We start from the raw sequence: 24414 nt of genomic DNA on the forward strand, positions 1-24414 counted from the left end.
TGAGCAGCTGTTCTCATTGAGGCCGGGCTGGTGTGGCCGGTAGGGGGACACGAGAGAGGAGGGAGGCCTGGAGTCGGTGGCTGGGCGCGAAGTGGCTGCAAAAGGCCCCGGGGCCAGACCTGGTACGGCCGTGTGCGGTGGCAGTGGCAGGTCAGGTGGTTAGAACGAAGGTCCAGGCTTTAGTGCGAGGGTGGCGTGGGGAGCTGTCACGCGTTTTCCTCACGGGAGGTGTCTGTCCGTGTGGTCCAGAGCTGGGGGGCAGTAGCCACAGCCCCGGGTCCTCACTTCGCAGAGCGGGGCCCCAGCGCTGGCCGGAGGGGCGGCCTGTTCCGCAGGAGGGGGCTGCTTCCCTCCCGGGCTTGGCCGTGGGTCTGACCTGGAGCCAGACTCCTGCCGAGCTGCACACCCGCCGGGCCACACACAGGCACACGACGCTCCGGCCAAATGTGCCCGAGGAACCCGAGGGGGAAGTCCCTGACGTGTGACTTTCCATAATTTCTGAGTAGTTTATAGTCTAATTCCCTCACTAAGCAAATTAAACCTTTTAAGGTAACGATCCGATGGTCCAGATAGTGGCTGTGCTTGTGGACGTCTGTAAGATGCACACACACTGGTGGGACCAGGCCCACAGTCGTCTGTGACGGCCTGTAATCAAGGCAGAAGCAATTACTTAGCCCGGCCGCTCCCCCCGGGGACCGAGGCCGTATATCAGGAGGTGATGAGTCCTCGGATGATCTGTCTGCCCGCCCCGCGCTCTCCGGTTCAGCTGCGCCCGCCCTGGCCGCCCTCCCAGAGTCGGGCCTGGGGCGAGGCCTCCTGGCATCCGCGGAAACGGCATCTCGGGGACTTTTATAGCTTGGGGGAATCCGTTTGGAACCAAATAGCTGCAAATCAGTCCGGGAATCAGATGGCATCTGTGCTGTGGAAACAGGGTCCCCAAGCAAAGTGGGATGTGGGTGACACGGGGGTGGGAGGTGTGGGGCCCCAGCACCCAGAGCAGCGAGCCACAGCCCCCCCCCCACCGCTGTGGCCGCTGAGGCTCAGCCTCCGCTCTCCTCGCCCCCAGATGCCAGTGGTGGGGATCCCACCTCCAAAGGCTCTCTCTGCCATCCCTGCCACCTCTGTCCCATCAGGCCTGTGTCTTTGTGCCTCGGCCCCGCTGCCAGCTTTTCTCGTTGCTGTCCCTCCCCTTCCCCCATCCCCAGCCGGTGAATCCCTTCCCGCCAGGCCGCCTCTGCCCCGGTGCTCCCACTGCCTCCAGAAACGTCAAGGGCCTCACTTCCTCCTGACTCTCTGGCCAAGGTCACACCAGGGGCCCGCCAGAGCCAGTGTCTAGTTTGTCACTCTGGTCCCCAGGGATCTTTGTCCCTAGATCTGGGGACGGCCACAGACCAGGGTCCAGCTCTATGGCTGGCGTAGGAGTGAGCACTGCAGGTTGGCCTGGGGGTTGGGTGGGACCTCTGCCCCCAAATGTCCCTTCCACTGTCTACCTCGCCCCTTTTGGAGAATGAGGCCCTAGATCTCGAGGGACTCTGGGACTCTGGCCGTCAATAAGCAACCTGCAGATGCCCCAGGGCTGCTAAGGGCATAAGTCACATGGTATTTCGCAGAGAGGTCCATGACACAGCTGCACTGGGGTCACCCCTGGGGACTTGTTAATAACGAGTGTGGGTTCAGGGCCCAGAAGCAGGAGTCAGGGTGGCTTTCTGCTTTGGAGCGAGCACCCCCGGTGAGTCTCCTGCACAGGGGGGTGGTGACCGCGGAGCTGACACCTGGGCAGAGGCTGATTAAGCTGCAGCGAGGAGGGCAGATTAGGTGCTGGGGAAGTGCATGGGGCGGGGGCACAGTGACCTTGGGCCAGTCAGCTGACTGTTCCACACCTGTCATCATCTGGGACTGATAATACCTGTGTACAAGGGCTGCTGTGTGGTTTCAATGAAATAACTCACATGAAGCTGCCTGGTACACGTTACATGCTTGATTCATGTCTACACAAATACAAGGGGGTGGTCTGGACTCTTGTAGAAGGGGGTCGGGTCCTACATGTCCCATTGGCTCTCGGGAAGCAAATCCGCCCCCAGCCGGGAAGGAGAGGACCTGTGGCCAAAGGAAAGGGAGAGCTGGGCTCTGGCCCCCTTTCTGCCACTAACCACGCTGTGTGATCTTGGGCAAGTCACTACCCCTCTCTGGGCCCCAGTTCCCTCCTCTGTGAAGTGAGGGGGTTGGACTAGGTCACTGGTTCTAAAGCTTTCCCAGTAGCGTTCATCTCAAAGTAGTAATACTGGATGCTCTTTAAAAATAAAAACATTATATAAAAACCCCAATAAAAAGCAGATGGGGGTGCTGTTCTGGTGGGTGGAGAAGTACCCACACGATTGTGTGCCTGTGGCACCGGGTGTCAGGCCTTCTCCAAGGGTGACCCAGCCTCTGTCTGGAGCAGGCTCGCCGCACCGGGGCAGGTCTCTATGTGCCCATGACATGGCGGTGGCCTTGGAGTGGGCGGTGATATATGTTGGAAATATTGGTACATACAGTAACAGTAAATATCAGCAACTTTCCTGTCAAGTGTGGTGATAGATAAAAGAAATACATGTAGGGAAGTGTCAGCCGGGAAAAAAATATACGGCCTGCAGTAAATCACCGCCAAGCAATTAAAGCATAAAATCAAGTTATGCAGTATTTTGTTTCCTGGGGGCGGTGCGCCGTGCTGTGGCAGCTCCCGCCACGAGAGGCTGACGTGGGGCCTGGGCTGGTCCCCTCGACTGCCTTCCAGTGGCCAAGAGTCGGGGAGGCCTCCCTGAGGAAGGGCACTGGGTTCAAATCCCAGCTCCACCGCTCGTTGCTCAATGGGCCTCAGGCACGTTGCTTTCCCTCTCTGGACTTAGCTGTCCTCATCTCAGATGGGCAATATGTGTTAATGCACCCACAGGAGTGGGTCACTCTCGTAGTCAGCAAATACTCACCGAGCACATATCCCGGGCTAGGCACCGCTCTGGGCGTGGGACTCGGCAGTGAACACAACGGAGAAGGCCCCTGCTGTCATGGAGCTCGCCTCCTGGAGAGGGGAAGACAGCAAATGCACAGCAGCTGCACAGCACGCCTACTGGGATGTGTGCTCCGCAGAGGGACAAGGGATGCCCCTGGGGAGGGGACATTTGAGGGGAGCCCTGCAGGGAGTGCAGGAGGGGGCCTTGCAGGTGTCAGGTGCAGGGCTGTGGCCAGCAGAGGAGGCAGTGCTAGGGCCCTAGGGCCAGGTGGGTGGCTGGGGGGGAGGGAGCAGGGGCAGAGGGAGGGATGGGAGCAAGAAGGTGACAGTCCAAATGGTGGAGGGTCTCCCAGGCTGTTAAAGGGAGTGTGGCTTTGACCCCGAGTGAGATGGGACCCACTGGTGTGGGAGGGTGGGACTTGGCCCGCTATGGCTAAAAAGAGGCCGCAGGGCCAGTGTGGGGTGTGGGGGGGTGGCCTGAGCTAGCGAGGCAGCTGTACATCTGTGGGAAGTGGCCCCACACCTGGTACCATTTTGGGTGGAGTCTACAGGATTTGCTGACAGATGAGATGGGGCGTCCAAAGGTTTTGGCCTGAGCAATGGCTCAGGGAAGAATGATGTGGCCACCATCCGAGACGCAAGCCAGCCAGGTGTGCTGTGCTTTCCTCAGCTCCCTCTGGGCGCCCTGTGCAGGGTGGAGCAGGTGGGACAGAGGGTGTGTGAGGGGAGGGGTTAGTAGGTGAAGGGGGTGGCGCGGGGGATGGTGACAAGCACAGTGAAGGGGTAGTCCCTGTGTCCTTGGAGTCAGGGTAGTGGGGGAGCTCCCTGGAAGGACAGGGCAGTGGCCCAGTGGGGGGGTGATTGGAAGTTGTCCCTGGAGCTGTTGCAGTTACTGGTAACAGCAAGGTCTGGGGGAGGCCAGGGCAACGAGCAGCTGATGAGGGTGGGGGCTGTGACCTCAGCAGGGGAGGCCAAAGGATCAAGGGGGGGCAGGAGGACGGTCTGTGCAGGTACCAAAGCCAGCAAGACTTATGGCAGGGCTGAGGGAAGCTGAGTGGGTGGCGCTGGGGTGGCAGTAGGGCCACAGGGAGGGTGGTGGGGCTGTGGGCTGAGGGCCTGGTGGGGGGACTGAGTGAGGTTGTATGTGCAGCACGGGGCCCCGCTCTGTGCGGGACACACAGTAGGTGCTTGTTGAGTGGGAGCTGCCTTTGTTAGTAGGGTCACAGTGACCAAAATATGGTACGTTACGTGGCTCTGATCCTGGGACAGAACTTGCCATCAGGAGCGTGTCAGGCAGCCGTGGTGGAGGGTTTCTGTGTCCCTGGCTCTGGAAGGCTTGGTGCCTGCGGGGACCACCTGTGGCCTCTTGCTACAAGGCCCAGACTCCCTCATGTCTGTCCCTGCACCCGTTAGTGGCCCAGCCAGGCCTGTCAAAGGCAGCAGGGGTGGACAGATGGCCAGAGACGCGAGCTCAGCCGAGCACTGGAGCGCAGGGTGAGACCAGGTGGCCCCTGCCAGTGGGCTGTGATGTCCTGGCATTTCCCAGCCCCACACCTGAGCCCGAGGTAGGGGCGCGGAGGGCAGGGAGCCAGCCCGGCGTGCTGGGGTGGGCGCACCTGCGGGGAGGGCTCCCACGGCAGGGCCGAGCCCCACGCTCAGGGGCTCAGAGCGGCCGGGCACGCGTGGGAGGCCAGGGCGGGGCACCGAGGCAGGGTCTGCTGCCCGGGGGAGCGGTGGCCGGCCCCTGCCTCTCGGGGCCTCGGCTCTCATTGTTAAACAAGGCACCGCAACACTCACCTTTCCGGCTGGGCTCTCCAGGGTCATTTGTGGAATGGATGTGACGATGACAGCAGGTGGGATGGAGAGTTGCGTATTTCGGTGAACCGTAGGCCCCTTTCCACCGGGGATTCAATGCCCTTCTTAAAAGCTTTTGCCGTTGAGAGCCAGTCCTTCCCTGGCCGCTCAGACGCACGTTTGCAGGAGCGGTTCGTTCATTCATTCACCGGGTCTTTGCGGCTTGCCTGCTCCGCCGGGCGGGGTGAGGGAAGTTCCGGAGGTGCTGGCCTGGCCGGGGAGGATAATGTGAGCCATTCGCAAGTCCTCCCTCGCGTTTTCTTTGTGGTTTGGGGCAGTTCCAGCTGCTTTCCCCGGGGAGGCTGGGCGTCCCTGGAGGCCTGGTGGCAAGATGGCCTTTCTGGAGAGCGAGGCCAGTGCACGTGGTGCGCCCAGGTGGGCGGGGTCAGATCCCTCCTCCTTCCCCCTGTCCCCCCCCCAGCCTTCAGATTTGGTGAGGTTGGTTAGACTATTGGTTCCCGGTGTAGCAGCCAAGTTCACAGTTTGCTCTTGTTTGGGGCTGGGGAATTTTAGCCATGGCCTTGGCGCTGTCATCTGTGACTGTGGCTGGCCTAAAATCTGGACAAGGGGACAGCGTCTCCATCACAGACACAACCCCCCAGGACGGCACCTCATTCCAGGTCCACCGGCTCTGACTGGAAAAGGGGTCACGGTGCCCCACGGGGACTGGGCCAGGTGTGGGGAGCCCCGTGGGCCAAGGGGGTGCAGGAGGCTCCCTGGGCGGGGGTCCTGCTGGCTGTGCTCCAGGGGAAAAAGGTAACGAGGGGCAACTTCCACTTCCCATCGGCATCCGTCCCACAATCAGGAAAATTGCTTCAATTGCTAAAAAACGCTGGTGGGAAAGTCCATTTATTTTTCATTTTTCTTGTGCACTTGCCACTCTCGTGCATGAATCACTGTCGGTATGGAGATTAAATTTATACCCCCCGTTATCTTTCATGTCTCTGGTGCGCGGGTGTCAGCCGGGCTTCTGGTTGGTGAAAGCCCCGTCTGCTCTCCAGCGGCGAGCGGGGGTGGGAGAGGCCGCGGAAGGGGCTCCGCTCGGCCCTGGGCTCCCCGCCGCCCTCCTGTCCGCCCATCGCTGCCCCGAGTTGGGCCACCAAGGCAGGACTTGCTTTTTGGGCAACTCTAGTTCTTCTCTGGAGCCACTTCTGCCCCAGCATATTCAGCAAAGGCTTAGGACACACTGTCCAGACCCGGTGGCTCACCGGGAGGGTGCGCGGAGCGTGAGGAGGGCCTTGGAGCATGCTAGCACCCCTCTGTGGCTTGGCCGGGATTGATGTTAGAAGTACAGGCCGCCTTTTGAAAAGGCTCTCTAGTGACACGCACACAGGCTTCCTTTCTCTGTCCCCCACCTGCGCCCCCCGACACACAGCGGGGAGCCTTCCTCTGTACACGGGCGCCGTGCGGGAAGCCGGGGCAGCAGCCCGTGTTCTGGGAGGCGCAGGGCCCCCCGAGCTGGCCGTGGGCTTTGTTCTCCGCCCTCAGATGTAGCCGTCTCTGTGCACGTCCTCTGAGAGCGTGGCTCTTTCCGCACTGACTTCCTTATTCAACAAATATTAACGCTGCGTTTCTGGCTCCTGGGTCCCTTTGACAATCTGAGGAAAGCTCAGGCCCCCTCCCGAGGCACAATTTTGAACAACTCAGGGGTGGCTTACAAGGCCTGCCCCGTCGCTCGGCCTGAGAACTCCTGCTCCCCCTCCCTGAAAACTAAGGGGCAGTCCAGGAACTCAGAAGTCTGAGGTCCTCTCAAGCTGCCACGTCCCAGCCCCCCACACCCCAACGCCCTTCTCATACCGATCTCAGGAGAGGAGACCCCTGGACCACGCTCCTGGCTCTTTCGGGGTTACCTGTCTAGACTGAGAGTCCCCCCTTCTCTCTGGGACACCATGTCCCTGGCGGGGGCTTCTGAAGCCGCAGCTGGCCGTGCCCGTTCCGGGCCCCCGCAGCCCCCTCGGCAGGTGTCATTACTGCATAAGAGACCCATCATTCTGCATTAATCTGGGATTCATCATGATAGCCGTGACCATAATTAATTTATTTGGTATTAATGTGGATGAAATATGTACTGTCCTTTCAGGGGAAATCAGGCTGCCCATAAGCATTAGTTAAAAGGACCATTAAAATCAAACCTTCCCCAGATCCATTAGGCGAAGTCTTTCATCCTGAAGAAGATAAAGTTCTGCTGTGTGAAATGTCATGAATAATTAGGTTGATTGCTGTTTTAAACTCTGCCCCTGCTTCCCCAACGCCTCCCGCTCCCTCCCGAAGTGGGGAAGGCGCACCTGCAGCAGCGCACCCTCCCGCACCGCCCGCGACCGCGCCGGGCCTCAGTTTCCCTCCCGCCTTCCACAGCCGCTGGCGTGCCTCTGTCTATCTCTATGGCCAGAATGGGGCAAGGGGCTTCGATGACCCTGCTAGACTGTACTTTCAGTGTGTCTGTTTCTCCTTCCCTCCCAGCCTTGGCACAGGTGGCCGCCGATGGCTTCCTCTTGCTTGGGGCTGCGCCAGGAAGGTGTAGACCGGGGAAGCATCTGGGGAGCATTTTTCAAACTGAGATCTGCAGGCTCCTTGCCCTGGACGGTTGCAGGGGCTGGAAAGCTCAGCTTCCCGGGCCCTCCCTGGGCACCGCTGCCCAGGGCTGTGCCTGGGAAGGGGACGGGGGCTGCCACTGAGGGCTCGTGTGTGCCGAATGGAGGGGAGGGGAGATTTGGGGGGAGGACAGGAGAGAGCAGTTGTCAGGAGCCCCACTCTGCTGACAACGTGCATCTTCTCTGGAGCGCCAGCGTGGACACTGGCACGTGCTGTCCCCGGCCACGCAGGGCCTCCTCCTGTGGGAGCGCGTGAAGGGGTGTTGCTGGGGGCTTGATACAAGCCGCCTGTGGGCACACACAGTTCCTGGGAGGACGGTCCTCTAGGAGTCACCGTAAAGGTGCGGAGGCCAGGGGCAGAGGGCGGGACAGCCTGCTCTCAAGGGACCCAGAAACGCCTCCAGTGCCCCGGGAGTTGGTGGGTGTGGACCAGGCGATTCAAGCCTGGGGGTGTCAGCTTTGGACAAGGCACCGGAGACTCTAGCTCTGATCAGCCCCTTCCTGTGAGCTTGGAGTCCCGGGCACAAAGCGATGGAGCTAGATGGAGGCAGAGAGGACCAGAGGGTGAGCTCTGGGTGGCCGGGGGTGATGCTTGGGGATGCCGGAGTTGGGGGGTGAGACAGGGGCTGCTCCAGGAAGCAGAGGGGGCCCAGCCCTCCCCCTCCACCCGAGCCCTAATCCCTTTCTGCTGCCCCGACAGGCGCTTCGGCACAAAATGCACCGCCTGCCAGCAGGGCATCCCCCCCACCCAGGTGGTGCGCAAGGCCCAGGACTTCGTCTACCACCTGCACTGCTTCGCCTGCATCATCTGCAGCCGCCAGCTGGCCACGGGGGACGAGTTCTACCTCATGGAGGACGGGCGGCTGGTGTGCAAGGAAGACTACGAGACGGCCAAGCAGAACGGTAACGGTGCTGCCCGCCGGCCCCTCCTCCAGGCCCTGCTCAGGCAGTGCCCTCTGCCTGGGGCGCCCTGTCCCCGCGTGCCCCCTGCCCGGCCCCCAGACCCCTGCTCCCGCTGCCTGCTGCGAGAAGCGTTCCCAGGCCACCACCCTGAGAGTGAATTCTGAACAGCCCCATCCGCGAGCACCTGCTGCCTCCCGCACCACGGGGCAGGCTCACAACCAGCCGGGGACCGTGCTGCCATCATCTTGGTGGCCCCTTGCCTGGGCTGGGGCTGGGGGTGCCGAGCGGCAGCGGGAGCTTGGTCCACTGTGGACACTTGGGGTGCGCGTTGGCCTCAGCACCCCACGCCTCAACGGCCGCAGCCAGTGGGAGCCCAGCATGGCCTCTGTCACCCTTCCCTGGGCCCCTCGCGTCCCGGTTCACTGTGTTCTGTTCCCCTCTCGGACTGTGGGCTTCTCCAGGGCGGGGCCCTGGCGTTCCTGAAGCGAGTGCTCAGTCACTCGGCCGAAGGAAGAGGAGGAACACTTGGCCACCTTCCGGGGGACTCCAGTTCAACAATATAACTGCCCCCACCCCACCCCACCCCATGCCACCGTCTGTCACCGCAGCCGCCTCGGGGCACTGTCCCTGGCTGTGGCAGGGCTCACTGCACAGCAGAGGCTGGAACCAGGCCTCAGCCTTCAGCAGCCGGGCCTGGAAATCCCGCCTGGGCCTGAGCATCTCCGGCCGCAGCTCCCGCCCTCCACGCCGTGGTCTTGGGCAGCCCGGGGCTCCCTTGGCCCAGACGGGGCTCATTTCCCCAGGCTCCCCGCTGGGCCCACAGGGTGGGGGTGTCACGTGCTGGCTCTGAATCTGGTATTCTCAGACGCAGGAGCTCCCGAAACATCAAGGTCCTGTGCCTTTGCCTAGACTTTTTCTCAGCTCAGGGTGTTACTGTGGAAAGCGGCTCTTGTTGACAGCTCTGGGCTTGATGAGAAAAAAAAATAAGCAACAACAATTTTATGTATCTCCTTCCAGATCCTTTCTGGGCTCACGCACGTGTGTTACACAGAGCTGATCGGTCCGTGGAGAAGCCAGCTTTTGCTGGATGGGCACAGTCCACTAGAAGGGGTGTGGTGGTGGGGCCTCTGGGTGGGCCAGGGGGAGCCCAGCTGGGCTTTGGCCTGAGGCATGCAGGGGTGGGGGAGCCCGCAGAGGGGCTACCTCTCTTTTTCTCTTCCTCCCTCCCCCAGCCCCACAGCTCTGGCCTCTCAGGGTGACAGAGGCCTTTGACCTCCTTCCTCCAGAGACCTGGGGCCTCTGCAAACCTGTTCCCAGGCTCTTTGCCTCAATGTTCTTGTCTGTTCTGATTCCTTAAAACTCACCCCATGCGATTGCTTTGGAGTTCATTGTGATGTCCCAGAATATTAGGGTGTCTTGTCAGGGATAAACCCTCAAGGCAGGTGCACTCAGATACCAAGACACCTTTGGGACTCTGGTGCCCTTCACTGGGGACATGAGCCACACACCCTCCCGGCCACCAAGCCCTCTCTTCACTTACACTCTGGGCAGTGTCAGCGAGGCCCCCCAGCCCCCGGCGTGTGGAGAGTTCAAGAGAAGAGGGAGACAAACACAGACTGGCCATACACTGGCTGGGGAGGCAGGAATGACATTGTGCAGCTCCTAATTTTATCGAGGACTATTTGCACCATAGCAGACCTCTGTGGGACAATGGAGGGACACTGGACTGGGTATCAGCTGGGCAGGCACCCCCATGAACTTGGGGGTTCCTGGCAAGCTGTGTAAGTGGCTGAGCCTTGGCTTCTTAGCTGTATGGGGGGTACTAATACCTGCCCCAGAGGGCGGTTACCTGAGGTTTAAATAGGATTAAGGCTTGAGAAGTAGGATGTCGAGTAAGAGCAGAGACCAGTGTGGAAGAGAAATGCAGGCAGGGAGGTGAGGTTGCTGACGTCACACAGTGTTTCTGGCGTGTTCCCCAGGTGTCCCCCCCACCCCCAGCTGCTGAGCACCGCAGGGGCTGCACCCCACCCCCAAGCAACCCAGTGATCCCTAGAGCAGCAGGGGAGTTTGCTGTGTTTGGCCGTCTTTTCACATTGTTTTATCCTCCTTGCTACTCTAAACCCTCCTTTGGGCTAATAGCAGCTATTTGCACCTTAGTGTGAATGATTTTGTTCATTTGTTCCATCTCCCCAGATATTTGCATTTTCAATATGATGAGGTTGCATTTTATTCCAGGGACAAGTTCTAGGAGACCCTGAATAATTCAAAACTAACATATTTTAAGACTAATTTTACCACAGGAATTAATGTTAAGAGTGTATGTGGGGGGGTGTATTCTGGGAGCACATAAATCCATAACCAGTGAGGCATATCTTTGCCTTAATGCTGCTTTTTATTTTCTCAGCATTATCCTAGCACCTTGCAGGATGCTCTCTCCTAAATTAAAAGCCCAGGTATCCTGGTCTTGCTTAGCCTTCCTCCTAGTGTTTTATCACATTTAACTTCCGCACCAAAGTTATTGATTTTTGGGTACATTTTTCAGCATGAGCACTGCCACCGCTACTTAATGAATACTTGGATGACATTGTTATAGGATATAAAAAAGATTTTAAATTATAATAACAGTGAATGTTAAAATAACAGCATATTAGTCCTCCTAATCGTAAGAAGAAAGTCTGGTGCGTGTGAGCAGCAGTGTGGGACCCGGGGGGCACAAACCGGGGCGACAGGGGCACGTCCCGGTGGCGCTGCCCTCTGGCTGTGGTGAGAAGAATTTCTAAGTCACCAGGCCAAGCTATTTTGCAAAAGGCAAAAGATTAATATGCTCTGAAGAGAGACCAGAGTATTAGGGCAAGCTATTTTGAAATTAAGTGATTCTCGAAGAATGAAAATATTTTTGTTGGTTTCATTATTTCTAATTTGATATGTAAAGACTGTAAACAGATTTTACAAGTATACTATTTCATATCTGCATAATTCCAATTTGCATCAAACATTCTCATGCTGTAAACTCTACAAATACAGGCAGAAAGGACTGGCTCCTCATAATAGACTTCAGAGAATTTTGGAGGTTTTCCGCAGTCTTTTGGAATTGCTCTCTAAGCAGTATAGTCTCTGCCGCAGGAGCTCTGGAATCCCTCCTCCTGGGTCTGGGACTCCAAGGGAGGGAGCTGGGTGACAGGGGTTCTGGGACAACAGTGGCTCTGCTGGAGGAGAAGACAGCTCATGGAGAGGAGAGGACACTGGCCTGTCTACCCCACATGTGTGAGTGAGACAACTGTCTCATATTCTTTTTTTTTTTTTGAGACAGAGTCTCACTCTGTTGCCCAGGCTAGAGTGCCGTGGCGTCAGCCCAGCTCACAGCAACCTCAAACTCCTGGGCTCCAGCAATCCTCGTGCCTCAGCCTCCCAAGTAGCTGGGACTACAGGCATTCGACACCATGCCCGGCTAATTTTTTCTGTATATATTTTTAGTTGTCCAGATAATTTGTTTCTATTTTTAGTAGAGACGGGGGTGGGGGGGAGCGGGGGGTGTCTCACTCTTGCTCAGGCTGGTCTCGAACTCCTGAGCTCAAATGATCCACCCGCCTCGGCCTCCCAGAGTGCTAGGATTACAGGCGTGAGCCACCGCACCCAGCAGAGACAACTATCTCATTCCTCTAATGCTCCCCACCGGCAGGGCAGCTGGTGTTGCCCCCCAGGCTTCTGAGGGGAGAGGTTACTTGCCTGAGTCACTCGCTCAACAATAACAACAACAAGAATGTTGACCCCAGGCCTTCTGGCTCCAAGGAGAACCTGGTAGATTTGTGAGGATTGAATGCAGGTGAAGGTCTCAGGCCACGCCAGCATACAGCAGGTGCTCATAAGTGTTGCCTATTATTGTTGTCCCTACGAGAGGGTTTTCTTAAATGGAAAGGAAGGAGAAAAGGCAGGAATACAGCAGAGACACTTTAAAGGACACACGTGAGGCCACACAGAGGCTGAGGGCGCCAGGGGCTCCGGGGGACCGTGCAGGAGGCGGCAGTGAATCTGTGCTGGAGAGGAAATGACCTTTTGCACTTGACTGTGGGCTGCTGAACACACCCATGTGCCTGTCTCTGTGCCTGACTCCGAGTGGGATGGACCAGCCTTTCACTAACAGGAACTAGAGGCTGCTTCACTCCAAACCCATCGAAGACTTGGGCTTGGTCAGCGTGTTGCCCTGAAACTCAGACAGGTGTTTTTCAGAAAATGTTGACTGGGATCCATAGTAAGAAAGTCATTGTACATCACAACTCAGTACACACATTCGTGCTGTGAAAACTAATCTTTCGGCCGGGCGTGGTGGTTCACGCCTGTAATCCTAGCACTCTGGGAGGCCGAGGCAGGTGGATCGCTTGAGCTCAGGAGTTCAAGACCAGCCTGAGCAAGAGCAAGACCCCGTCTCTACTAAAAATAGAAAAAATTAGCCGGGCATGGTGGCGCATGCCTGTAGTCCCAGCTACTCGGGAGGCTGAGGCAGGAGGATCGCTTGAGCCCAGGAGTTTGAGGTTGCTGTGAGCTAGGCTGACGCCACGGCACTCTAGCCTGGGCGACAGAGCAAGACTCTGTCTAAAAAAAAAACCCAAAAACTAATCTTTCATGAAATGACACTTGCCCGCATCTGTTCTGTTCTATTCTATTCCTATTTCCTCTTTTTATTTAATCCACTGAATTGACTTCATAACCCACTAGTAGGTTCTGAGCAGACGGCGAGTGCGAGGGCGGGCTCGGCTCTGGCGGCGCCCAGGGAGGCCGTGGCCGTGGCTGTGGCAAAGGCGGCGTGGCCGTGGCCGTGGCCGTGGCGAGGGGGTGGGAGAGGGACCGGGTGTCTGGGCAGCTGGGAACCCCGGCCTCGGCCCGGCTGTGCAGCCTCTCACAGCCCTGGCGGTAGCTGGCGAGGGGTCTGTGCAGAGCGTGTGACGCCCGAGCGGGGAATCGTGCACTCGGGTCTGAGGAAGGGTCTCCCCGCCCCGGGCTGGCGGGGGCTGGGGGAGGCCAGGAGCTGAGGGAAGAACGGGGACCGCGGTCCTCGCCTCTCGGTGACTTGGGAGGGCCTGTCAGCTCTGATGCGCCCCCGTGCCTGCCACCGCCCTGCCTAGAGTGGCCACGCTGGCGTGGGGACGCGGGAAGGAGGCCCAGGGAGGAGGCCCGGTAAGAAATGGTTTTCACTGCAGATGACTCGGAGGCCGGAGCCAAGCGGCCCCGGACCACCATCACGGCGAAGCAGCTGGAGACGCTGAAGAACGCCTACAAGAACTCCCCGAAGCCCGCCCGGCACGTGCGGGAGCAGCTGTCCTCGGAGACAGGCCTGGACATGCGGGTGGTGCAGGTGAGACGCCCCGGCCCCCTGGGCCTCGGGGGACCCCGGCCGGGGCCAGGAGGGAAGGTGTCCTGAGCCGGACCCTGTGTCTGTGCCCGCTACTCGCAGGGGCTCAGAGGGCATGAGAGACGTCACCTCATGAGCGGTGTCACTGCTCCCCTCGGGGATTTGGGCTTGGGGACGTGACCTCGGGGTTTTGCCAGAGCTGGGGACAGAGTTCTCAGTCCCCTCCCACTCCCGGCCCTGCACCCTACGGAGGCTCAGTCTGTTTCCAGCCCCTGCCTCTGGCGTCCTGGGGCTTGGGGCTCGTGGTGGACACCCTCTGAGCGTGTCCCCATGCTTGCGTGGCAGGTCTGGTTTCAGAACAGAAGGGCCAAGGAGAAGCGCCTGAAGAAGGACGCGGGGCGGCATCGCTGGGGGCAGTTCTACAAGAGCGTGAAGCGGAGCCGTGCAGGCAGCAAGCAGGAGAAGGAGAGCTCTGCGGAGGACTGTGGGGTTAGTGACAGTGAGCTGAGCTTCCGAGGTGAGCAGGGCTGGAGGGGCGAGGCCGAGGCCCTAGGAACGTCCCCCGGGAAACAGTGATCCTTGACACTCGGAGGGACCTTTCCTGAGGCCTTGGCAGCTCCCTCCTGAACACAGGCTTTTCCCCGACTTGCAGTGAAGGGTGGGGGAAATGTGAGTGGCCCTTCACGATGGGACAAGGAGCAGAAAACAAAAGAGCACTGCTGCTGAGATACGGAAGCTGGGGGCCCGGGACCCCCAGGCCCCGTCCTGTGGCCCGAGGCCTCCCCTTCTTCCCTGCTGACCGGGGCTCCCTCACCAGCCCCTCCCCTGCCAACCTCCCCTTTATAGGGACACTGGCCTGGCTCCCACGGTCCCCTAGTGTAGCCCCCTCCTCCCACCCCGGTGGTGGGGAGGCCGTGCTCGACGGGCCCTTTTCCTGGGAAGTCAGGGCCGTGAGTGCATGTGAGACGGGGACTGGCTTCATGTCCGAAATCCCTTCCCCACCACTCACCTCATCCTGTCCCCGCACACGAGCTTCGCAGCATGCGCTATACTCAACTCTGTGCATCAGCAAACTTGCAAATGACCGCACGTTGTCCATCCTCAGGTTGTTTGCAAATAACCATAATTGTTCACGGTAACTGAGTCCTCAAATGTGGAAGGTCTTCGGTTGGGAGGAAGCGAAGTGTGCTGAACTGGGGGCCAGAAACCTGGTCTCCAGTGTGGCTCTGTCGAATGGATTCGCTTCCCTCTAGCCTCGGCACCCCCTTCTGTTGAGCGCAGCCTCCCCATGAGGACCACAGCTTCACTGCCACCCCCCCCCACTGTTGTTGGGTGTCAGTGGATACAAGCGACCGTGGATGTGCTCGGGGAACACTGAGCACATTTGTATATGTGGAGGGCACAGTTGTTCCCACGGGCAGCCTGTGGCCCCCACAGAGGGCCCTGCTCACGTGGGATGACAGATAGAGGCAAAAGGCTAAATCATGGCCCCTTTACAGTGGAGCTGAGCCTTCACCTTCCTGGTCCCTTTAAAGGGCATGAGCTCCCCGCCCCCCCTTTCACTTTTATGGATGTTACGGGGCAGGCCGCAGAGGGATGGGGTGCTCAGGCCTACCGTGGGGAGGCCCTCTATGGAGTTGATGCAGAGGCCCAGGCGGAAATAGTGAAAGCAGTTGGCGGGACAGGGCAGGGGACAAGTTGCCTGCCAGGAGCACGATGCCTGAAAGGCTGTAGCTCGGCCCGGAGGTCTGCCGAGCCCAGGAGGTCACCTCCCCGCAGAACACAGGGCCTGTGCAGCCCCTGGGAGGGCTCATAGGCCTGACACGCACATCCAGGCCTCTCTCGAGAAGGCCCCCGAATCTCACTGAGCTGTTGAAAGTCATGCCTGGAACATACAGGATTGTGAAGTCTTGGTTCACAGGTCATTTCTGTTGGGTGCTGGTGGGCCCCTGGGCTGACATGTCCTTGGTCTCTCTGGGTGATTATATCATCCTCTATTTCTTAAGATCTAAACTGCTCACCTTTGTTGGAGAGATGAATTCCTTCAAGTGGCAAAGATTCCATTAGACCCCCTTAATGAAATTTTTCAAGAAAGAGGAAGGCCCATTTGCCTTAATCAAATTAATTCTGTGTCCCTAGTGAAGAGCACATTGAATAGAGAGAGAGAAACCGAGTCCTTCCATATTGAGCCTCTTTTCCAGGTAGACCAAAATGACTTTGTACACGTCTGAGCATGGTCCTCAGCTGCCGCTATCCTGACGGCCTGCCAGCTTCCCACCCAACTAAGCCAAGCCTTTTCTCAGCTTGAAGGCTTTCAGAGTAAATCTTGTCAGCACAGAGCTCCCGTTTGTGACGTCGATAACACATGACCCACCAAACCTTGGGCATTCGTACTCCTCAGTGTAGCCAGGGTGTCTTAGTACACAAGCCACATGGGACCAACAAGCTCACCAAGCCTTCTGGGACCTGGGAATTTAGTCTCCGCAGGTGTTTCTTGTTTTTCCCCTTGACCTGGGTTGGCCTCTGGGTGTCAGGCTGCCATGTTTGGTGTCTGACCCATGCTGGGCAGCCAGGCAGCTGCCTCCCTGGCTTCTTTCCTGGTCACATGTATTCCTAGGTTGTGAAGGGCAGGGGACCACCGGAGTCCTGGCAGCTGACAATAAATCTCCCTTCTTTTGTCCACAGAGGATCAAATTCTCTCAGAACTTGGCCACACCAATAGGATTTATGGCAACGTGGGGGACGTTACAGGCGGACAGTTAATGAATGGGAGCTTCTCCATGGACGGGACAGGACAATCCTATCAGGACTTGAGGGATGGGAGCCCCTATGGAATCCCCCAGTCTCCATCCTCCATATCGTCCTTGCCACCCCACGCTCCTTTGCTCAGTGGGCTGGATTATGCGGTGGACAGTAATCTGGGCATCATCGCGCACGCGGGGCAGGGAGTGAGCCAGACGCTGAGAGCCATGGCTGGGGGACCCACCTCTGACATCTCCACAGGAAGCAGTGTAGGCTACCCCGACTTTCCAACTAGCCCAGCCTCCTGGCTCGATGAAATGGATCATCCTCCTTTTTAAACTTCTCTCCTCCCCACCCTGCCTGTCCTCCTGGCTTGAGAGAATATCTTCAAGGATCAAAAGAGACTTGCCTTTTAAGGATCAAATGTGCGCCAGTGTGAATTTCCGTTATTTTCAATGGAAGTCCTCCGCCGAGTCCTAGAAGGCTGTGAGACCACACTAGGGCATTGTTTTCTTGGGGTGGGAGAGCAGCCGTACCTCAGAACACAGCACAGGGGTGCGCAGCCTGGAGCTCTAGGGATGCTGGCTTATTGGCTGTCTCCCCTCCTGCCCTGCTTAGAGGCTTTGGCTGCGCAGTGCTTTGGTGGCACAAGGTGACTGTGACAGGCCCTCTTGGCCTTTGGGAACTCTGCTCCAACCGGTGCATCTCGCGCAATACCTCCCAAACCCCTGCTCTCACCAGAACCAACACTCCTAAGGTACAGGTGTCACAGGCCTTGAGTACAATAAAAGTGATCTTTGGACCACTCTTACTGAACTCTAGTTTGCAAAATAAAAAGGTCAGTTATTAAAGGTCAGTGAAAAACTTTGATGACCACAGTTTGATATTAAAAACACGTCCCCTTTTTTTTTTTTTTTTTTTGCTATGAAAATATGACTTCTTTCCTACAAACCAGAGACTGCTCGTCAGTTTTGGTTTTGAAGAAATCCCATCTACATCACCGAATCCCTGATGGCAAGAGGTGGTTTTCATTGCAGGTGACTCTGAGGCTGGAGCTGAGTGGCCCTGGACCGCCATCGCAGACCGCCTGATGGGTCCCCTTGGTGCACAACGTGCCTTGTTAATTTGCTCATATCATTTCTTCCATAAGACAGGCTGTGGGTTACAAAATGATCAAAGCTAAAATATGGAGAACAGAATGACAATCAGTGAAAACATTTGTAGACACATTTGGACTCCAAGCACGCAGTCTGTTTAGCCATATCAGCAGATGCCAGTCTCCTGGAGTCCTCCATCCTTGTAGGGTGAAATATTTGGAGAGTCTGTTTTGAGGGAGTTGGTTTAGATGAGCTTGCAAGTCTACCCTGGTCCTGCCCCCTTAAAAATGAAAGCTCTCTCTGACTCAAATGCAAGCTGACTCAATTGGAAGACAGTCTTCATTGCTTCTAGGAGCTAGCAAAGTCTTTTCTTTGGCCTATCTTGGTTGGGAGGAATAATTTAGGGAGCAGCCCTAAAATTATCCAAAGGGTTCCAAGTGGTCCTTGGGCTCCATCTCTCTGGATTGCTGGTGGGGCTTGGCCAGTGGTGGTGTAGGTACTCGCTGCTCGCAGGTTTGTGGTACCATGTCACGAAGCCTGAGGCAAGGGGCAAGGCTGATCCCTGCATAGGAGCTGCCAGTCCTGCGACAGGCTGCAGTTCTGTGGGGAGCACCGTCAGGAATGGTGCAGCAATTCCCACCCTACACACCTGTCTGGCCACTAGGAAGCTCTCCATGTGCAAACTGGAGTTTAGCCAGCTGGAATTTATTCCCATCCCCTTGGGAAACCGTGGTTTGCTTCTTCCATTCCGGCCTCCCATTCTCTTAAATGAGATTAGCGGAGTAGAAAAGGGTGAGAAGGCATTGTCTTTCTTTCACGTGAAGTGAGGGGGCCACAGGCATAAGGACCCTTCCTTCTGTGGTCACCTTTTGAGGACTGCAAAGATTTCGGCGTGTTGTAGGCAGACTAAAGGAAGAAACGAACAGTTCCTCCTTGGCTGCTGCATCTTTTGTAAGCCCCTTCCCAGGATTAAACTTCTTTAAAATATACAGTCAATAAATTCCTGGATCAGCCTTTAGGCCACCTTTTCTCTGATCGGTTTGGTAGTGTGCCCTTGTGTTCTGGTGTGCTGCAACTGTTGTGATTTTTGCTTGGGGAGTCTGCAAACCAGGACTGTTTTCTTGAGGTCCCGTGTTCACAGACGGTGGTGTGTTCCCACCCAATTCTGTGCCGTTGGGAATCCCCCAATAACGTGAACATCGGGAGACACAAATGCAAGATAATAAGCCACGTGAAGGAAAGGCAAATGCAGCCGTCGTTTTGGACAGCTTCTTAAATCCATCCTTCTTAGCGGGCTGCTCCCAATACACAGGAGAAAGGCTCTGCTGGGCAATGGGCCAGTTGCAAAGATGTCCCGCCCAGACTACTGCTTCAGCTTGACTGTTTGGCTTAGCGACTCATGGGGTTTCCGAGGCACTTCATATTTTTGGTGACTATAGTATGGGGAGAGCAGCCTCTAAAAAAGGGAGCATCCGCCCTCTGTGTAGCACCGTTTAAGATCAATGTAAGTTGGCCAGTTTTTGGTTTTGTAAGTTAATCATACTCCCAGTTCAATGGTGGAAGAAGGGGAGGCCTTCCTCATTCAACAAGTCTCTTGGGGCACTCAGTGAACAGTTGACGCTGGTCAACAGTTATTTGTTCTTAGTGGGGCTGGCTAACTGGCAAAGCTCTTGAGAGAGCGCTGGGCAGAAAGCAAGGAGAGCTTTATTTAAGTTCCCCAGAGCCACCTCCCCAGAAAGCAGCAAACACTGGTGCCATTTAGAAGCACAGCCGCAACAGATTTTGAGTAGATCTCCCTGCGAGGCAGGTTAGCATTACTGATGGGCTACGAATGAGCCACCGCATGCCAAGAACGTTCAATAGCTCTTCTGTGGTTAGAAGATGGAGAAGAGCAGGACGTTATCTTTAGATTCTCTTAGAGGCTCTCCACTGTTGCTCAGAAGTCTACCACTGGGGGATAACGTGCTACATGGCTGCTGTTTTCCCCCTTGCTAAAATGACATGGATGAATTTTAAAAGTAAGTGAGACCTTCTAGATACATTTGCAATATTTGGACCTGTCTTTGGTTCTAAGAGAGCAGTTAACTAGCAACTGTTATCTGCAGTGCCTGGCTATGGACTCTAGAGTAGGAAGCTTCGGAATCCAGAAGCAAATTAATTAAAAAACCTCCAGTTCCCATGGCAATTGGTATAAACAAACATGGGAACTGAGGGGATACAGAGGAATCTATATTTGCTGAAAAGTAATAAAACCGTGGAGGCAATGCCAAATCTAAGGGCTAAGATGGCCCAGCGGGTAGATCATGTTGGGAAGCATGGTTCTCGGCCCTTCGAGGACTTGCTATGCAACCTCAGGCAAATTCCTTTCAGTCTTTCTTTTTCTTGCCTCACCTGATGGTTATGGATATAATGTCAAATGCAAATCAACCACCATATTGATAACAAATTCATACAGTGAAACACCAGGGAAAGAGAAAAAATTACGACGTAAGAAAAGCATTTGGCAGAGTCCTTAAAAGTTCCCCCCACCCCAACCCCGTGTAAAACATGAAAGCTAATAAGATAATTGGGGGCCATTAGATCTTCATCATCAAGTTCACTTAATGATGTGCACTTAAGGAAGTGTGAGAAACCTGTAGAACAAAAGACATCTCTGAAGCTCAAGCTGGTTATTTTGAATTGGCCCCCTTGCTGGGGGTGGGGGGCATTCAAGGCTTCTGATTAGCAAAAGCCCTGGTACCTGACAGTCCACTCTCCCACAGGGCTCCTCCCCTACGCCATGACTGACAGCTCGGTTATAACCATGAAAATAACGACCATACCTCCCCAGCCAGCAGGGTCTGGAAGTCCTGAGGAGACTCATTTTTTTTCAACATTGCACTTTAAAAATTGGAAACCGTGAGATGAAGACAAATTCAATTAAGCGGAAATGAGTTTTGTTTTATGGCCTGCTGCTGAAGGGCTCTGGGCATGCTGAAGGCTGAGTAAAAAGCACATCACGGGCTCTCTCTTTCTTGGATTGGTCCATTGGCCCTTTTTTGCAGGAGTTGCTCCAACTGCTCTGAAACAGTGACTGGAGCCAAAAAGAGAGAGCTCAGCAAAGTCATCCCATCCACACTCTGCTTGGTAGGACCACATTGAAAGCACAGTTTCATGCTGCTAGCTCTGGTGAGGAGACAGCTGCAGGTCTGGGAGGTGCAGCGGGAATTCCTTTGCTTAGGGAGGCAGAGCACAGGTGCACAGAGGAAGGACACGCCCACTCTCATCTGTTGCCCACCTAGAGACAAGAACCACATTGTACTTTCCCACTTGAGGACTGTGTTCAGCCACACAAGCAGGTTCAGGGCTGCAGGATTCTAGAAGTTGCTCTGAGCTTGCATTCAGACCTCAAAGCCCCAGATCCCCTAAGCTCTGGATTGCTGCCCTCATCCTTCGCAGTGTAAATTTTGTACAGTTAAAAAGAAATGAAGTCTCGTTTCCTGGAAAAAAAGAAAAAGGAAAAAAAAAAAAGGACCCACCCATCCTTATTTATTGCCATGTGACTTTGGAAAACAGAAGCCAGTGCGTTTGTTTGTTTACGCCTCCTGTGTGTTGGCATGAGATGTGTACGGTAATACTATGTAAAATAAATATGTTAATTCTTTAGAAGTTGATGTGTCTTCCTTTTCATCTGGTTCTCTGGAGTTTTTTCTCTTGACATAAACAGAATAAAAAGCTCAGCTGATATGGGATCCTTTCATCACCAGAAGGAAACCAAAAATACAACTCTGAATGCCAGAACTAATTACAGCCATGAAATACCAGGATTACTCAATAAAGGATTGATTATAGTAGGTTCCCTGGTTGTTCTAAAAGCCTTTTCCTGGGGCACAATCCTCTGCTCCCAGACTTAGGGAATGGGCAGAAAAAAAAATCTGTTGACCACATAATTCTTAGTTACAGTTTGTTCAGTGGCATTTTTAAAGTCTTTCACACTTACACATTTTCTCCCTAGAGAAAGTATGTACAAGAACCTATATTTGGGTGAAAGGTGGACAGAGGGATAAAAGCACCTCGTCAGTCTCAGGGCTCCTGGACAAGCGTTTTCTTGGAAAATCTCCATCCAGGTTTTTTTCTCTGTAGGAGGCTTTATCATTAGGGTGCAGATCCTGAGGTTTAACTGGAATGGAAAGAGCAACAGAGACTTTTTAATTAAAATAAAAAAAAATTAAAGTCACAGCTTCTTCGGAGCTGGAGTTTCACTGTGGAAAACTAGAGCGCTTTTTCCATGGGTGACGAGTTTTTTGTGTTTGAAGAGAGGATCCAGAGATGTCCTGTCCCATATAGCAGCTACGAGGCACATGTGGCTCTTTAAATTTAAATTAATGTTAAATAAAACTGGAAGTTTAGTTCCTCACATCAGCCACACTTAAAGGACTCAGTAGCTACATGTGGCTAGTGGCCACTGTATCTGGACAGCACTGATATAAAACATTTCTATCCCTGCGGAAGGTTCTATTGGACAGTGCTGATGGCGTCTGGCTGGGGAGAATGGGCAGGAAACATCATTCATCACACGTTTAGCTTCTAGAAACACTCTGAGACTCCTCAGACAGTGGCAGCGCCAATTTCTCTGCAATCTAATTTTGTGTGTGGCAGTCGCCTTTACCCCTTTTTTCCTCCTTCCTGAACAGAGACAACTTAAAAAAAAGCACTACGTACGATGACGACTTGCTTAGGCACAAGGCAGGAGGCTGAGCTCTGGGCCTCTGTGTTCCCCAATCAATGCTGCCACCGAGTTGTGACTTAACCTAAGTCCTAGACGCACTTTGTGCCCCAAAGTCTGCTGGGTTAAACGGAAAAGATACTGCCCACCAGGCAGGAGAGCAGTGATATTACTGGAGGGATTAAAGTGGTGGAGACCCAAAGCTCTGCTGTCAAGGAGACACATTTATGGTCCTTTGCCAAAGTCATCTCCCGTGGTAAATGCTTTATTAGGCTGAGAAAGGCAAAAGACCTTACTGGGAAGGGTGGAGGAAGATGAGTCTTAAATGGGATTAAGGTTGCCGGTAGGGGAATACAAAAGTGCTGTACATAAAGACTCTTTTTCCTCTTCACTTGCCCTGTTCCTTGGGTGGTTACAAAAGGCTCTGTTGGTTCTAAATTTGCTTACTCATCTGAGTATTCTTGAGGCACTAATAATAGGGCCCCGCAATGCTGGCCAGTGTACACAGTATACACCAGGCCTTTGGGTAGCCTGATTCATCTTCTATCCTCAAACCCCTCATCACCAGTCTGTCTATACTGAGTCTTTGTTTTCAATACGCTGTCAAAGACTGACAATTCATTGGACCATTTCCAGTTTACGCTCTAGCGTACACAGCTCCCACCACAATGCTAACCTGGTAACTTTTTGCAATTACAAAATGTGCTCAGCTCACAAAGGAGAGAGGAGATGGTCCTTTTTTTTTTTTTTTTTTTTGTGGCTTGGTCACTGGAGACCAGCTCCTGAGCAATCTGATTTTCTTTCTGACAGGGACTTTCTCAAAGGACAGCTGCCTAAAGAAGAATAAAGGAAAGAAATCACTAGCCAGAGAGAAGTGAGACCCACTCAGGAGAACAAGTGGGGGCCCAGCAGTCAGTGTTTCCGTTGCTTTCCTATCCTTCCTTCTCCTTGGGCCCAGGATCATACTCAGCTAAAATCACAAAAGGATAAAAAGAAATCAAAGGCAGGTCAGGGTACTGTAGATTTTAACCTATTGCTAAACTAGAAGTAACATTTTGAGAGGTGATCCCTTAATGTATCTGTACGTATTTCCTCAAGATTTGACATTTGAGACATAGTTTAAAAACTGTCCTTTACGGTCTAAAAGGAAATTGTTTCAATCCTTTGCCACACTTCCTAGAACAATGCTGTTTCAGTTTTACCCCTCAGAATTCCTGATGTCTTTCTTCCTAAGTCCCTCTGCCCGGCTGCTTGGGGAGTACCGATCACGCTCACTTTGGAGGATGATTTGGATCCCGGCTGTCGCAGGGAAGTAAATAGTTCAGCCACTGCTGCGGAGAAATACCATGAGTTAGGTTAGGAGGAAGAAAAAAAAAAATCAATGTTTATAAAATGGGGCCAAATCATTAGGAAGAGGGAAATTTTATTATCATCCTTCTAAAAGGAGTAATAAAAATAAACCATCCAAACTATTAAATAAAGGGCTTTTAAATGATCAGCCCTGCCCTAGGAAGGGTCTATCACATCCTTTCAGAAAAAAGCAGGCAAGGGCTTTTGCATGTACCATTTGTCTCTTTAGAATCTTTTCATTCATTTTCTTCTCTCATTTTGGCCAGTATGATTTCAGGATTTTCCTTTAGAATCCTTTCCTTTTGGTGCTTTTTCCTTTGGCCATCTCTGCAAACATAAAAATTGAATTTAGGTATTATGCACAGATGGGTATGCGATTTTGTAGTGAAATTGAACAAGGCACCTTTTCCCTTCTCAAAACATTGATAGGATCGAGAATGGCACCACGGAAGGGGGTCTTAGGAGCAAGAGGCTTCTGTGTGACTCAACCTGCTTTGTTCAGCAGACCACTGATCTGACCAGAGCTCACAAGGCTGTTAGAGACTGAACCCACTCTAGAGCTGTAGGAGCTTTTTTTTTATAAAAACGATTTATCTTTCTCTTACTTGTTTGCCAACCCTGGAGCGGGCTCTCCTGTTGGTTGGGAGGGGTTTGGGGATTTGGGAACGGCTGGGAATTGCTTTCTGAAAGATAAAATATAGACCCCAAAAAGTGGTCTTGGCACAAGCCTAAAGTTGGAAATAAGCAGTTTTTCAAAAAAAAGGCCATTAAAATGGTAAATAGGTTTCAACAGATGGCTTCTGCACAGCAATGGAAAGCCCAGGCAAGGACTTTGGGGT

General features: G+C 54.4%; 1 protein-coding gene and 1 long non-coding RNA gene across 2 annotated transcripts in view; one reads left to right on the forward strand and one right to left on the reverse strand.

Moving 5' to 3' along the window:
- The window catches only part of LHX4 (LIM homeobox 4), a 41422-nt gene extending 24194 nt beyond the window's left edge, over positions 1-17228 (forward strand). The window contains exons 3-6 of the mRNA XM_045536146.1: positions 8132-8334; positions 13530-13684; positions 14027-14198; positions 16367-17228. Of these exons, the coding sequence (XP_045392102.1) occupies positions 8132-8334; positions 13530-13684; positions 14027-14198; positions 16367-16761 (925 nt within the window). The 3' untranslated portion in view covers positions 16762-17228. The remainder of the gene's footprint in view (positions 1-8131; positions 8335-13529; positions 13685-14026; positions 14199-16366) is intronic.
- A 3307-nt stretch (positions 17229-20535) lies between these two features.
- On the reverse strand, positions 20536-23551 carry LOC123626775. Its single transcript, XR_006731004.1, has 3 exons — positions 23428-23551; positions 21573-21679; positions 20536-20797 (listed from the first exon to the last, which is right to left on the reverse strand). It is a non-coding gene; the product is annotated as an uncharacterized LOC123626775 (long non-coding RNA).
- Positions 23552-24414: the final 863 nt, after the last annotated feature.

Source organism: Lemur catta, chromosome 23 (genome assembly GCF_020740605.2).
Source record: "Lemur catta isolate mLemCat1 chromosome 23, mLemCat1.pri, whole genome shotgun sequence".
Classification (NCBI taxonomy): Eukaryota; Metazoa; Chordata; class Mammalia; order Primates; family Lemuridae; genus Lemur; species Lemur catta.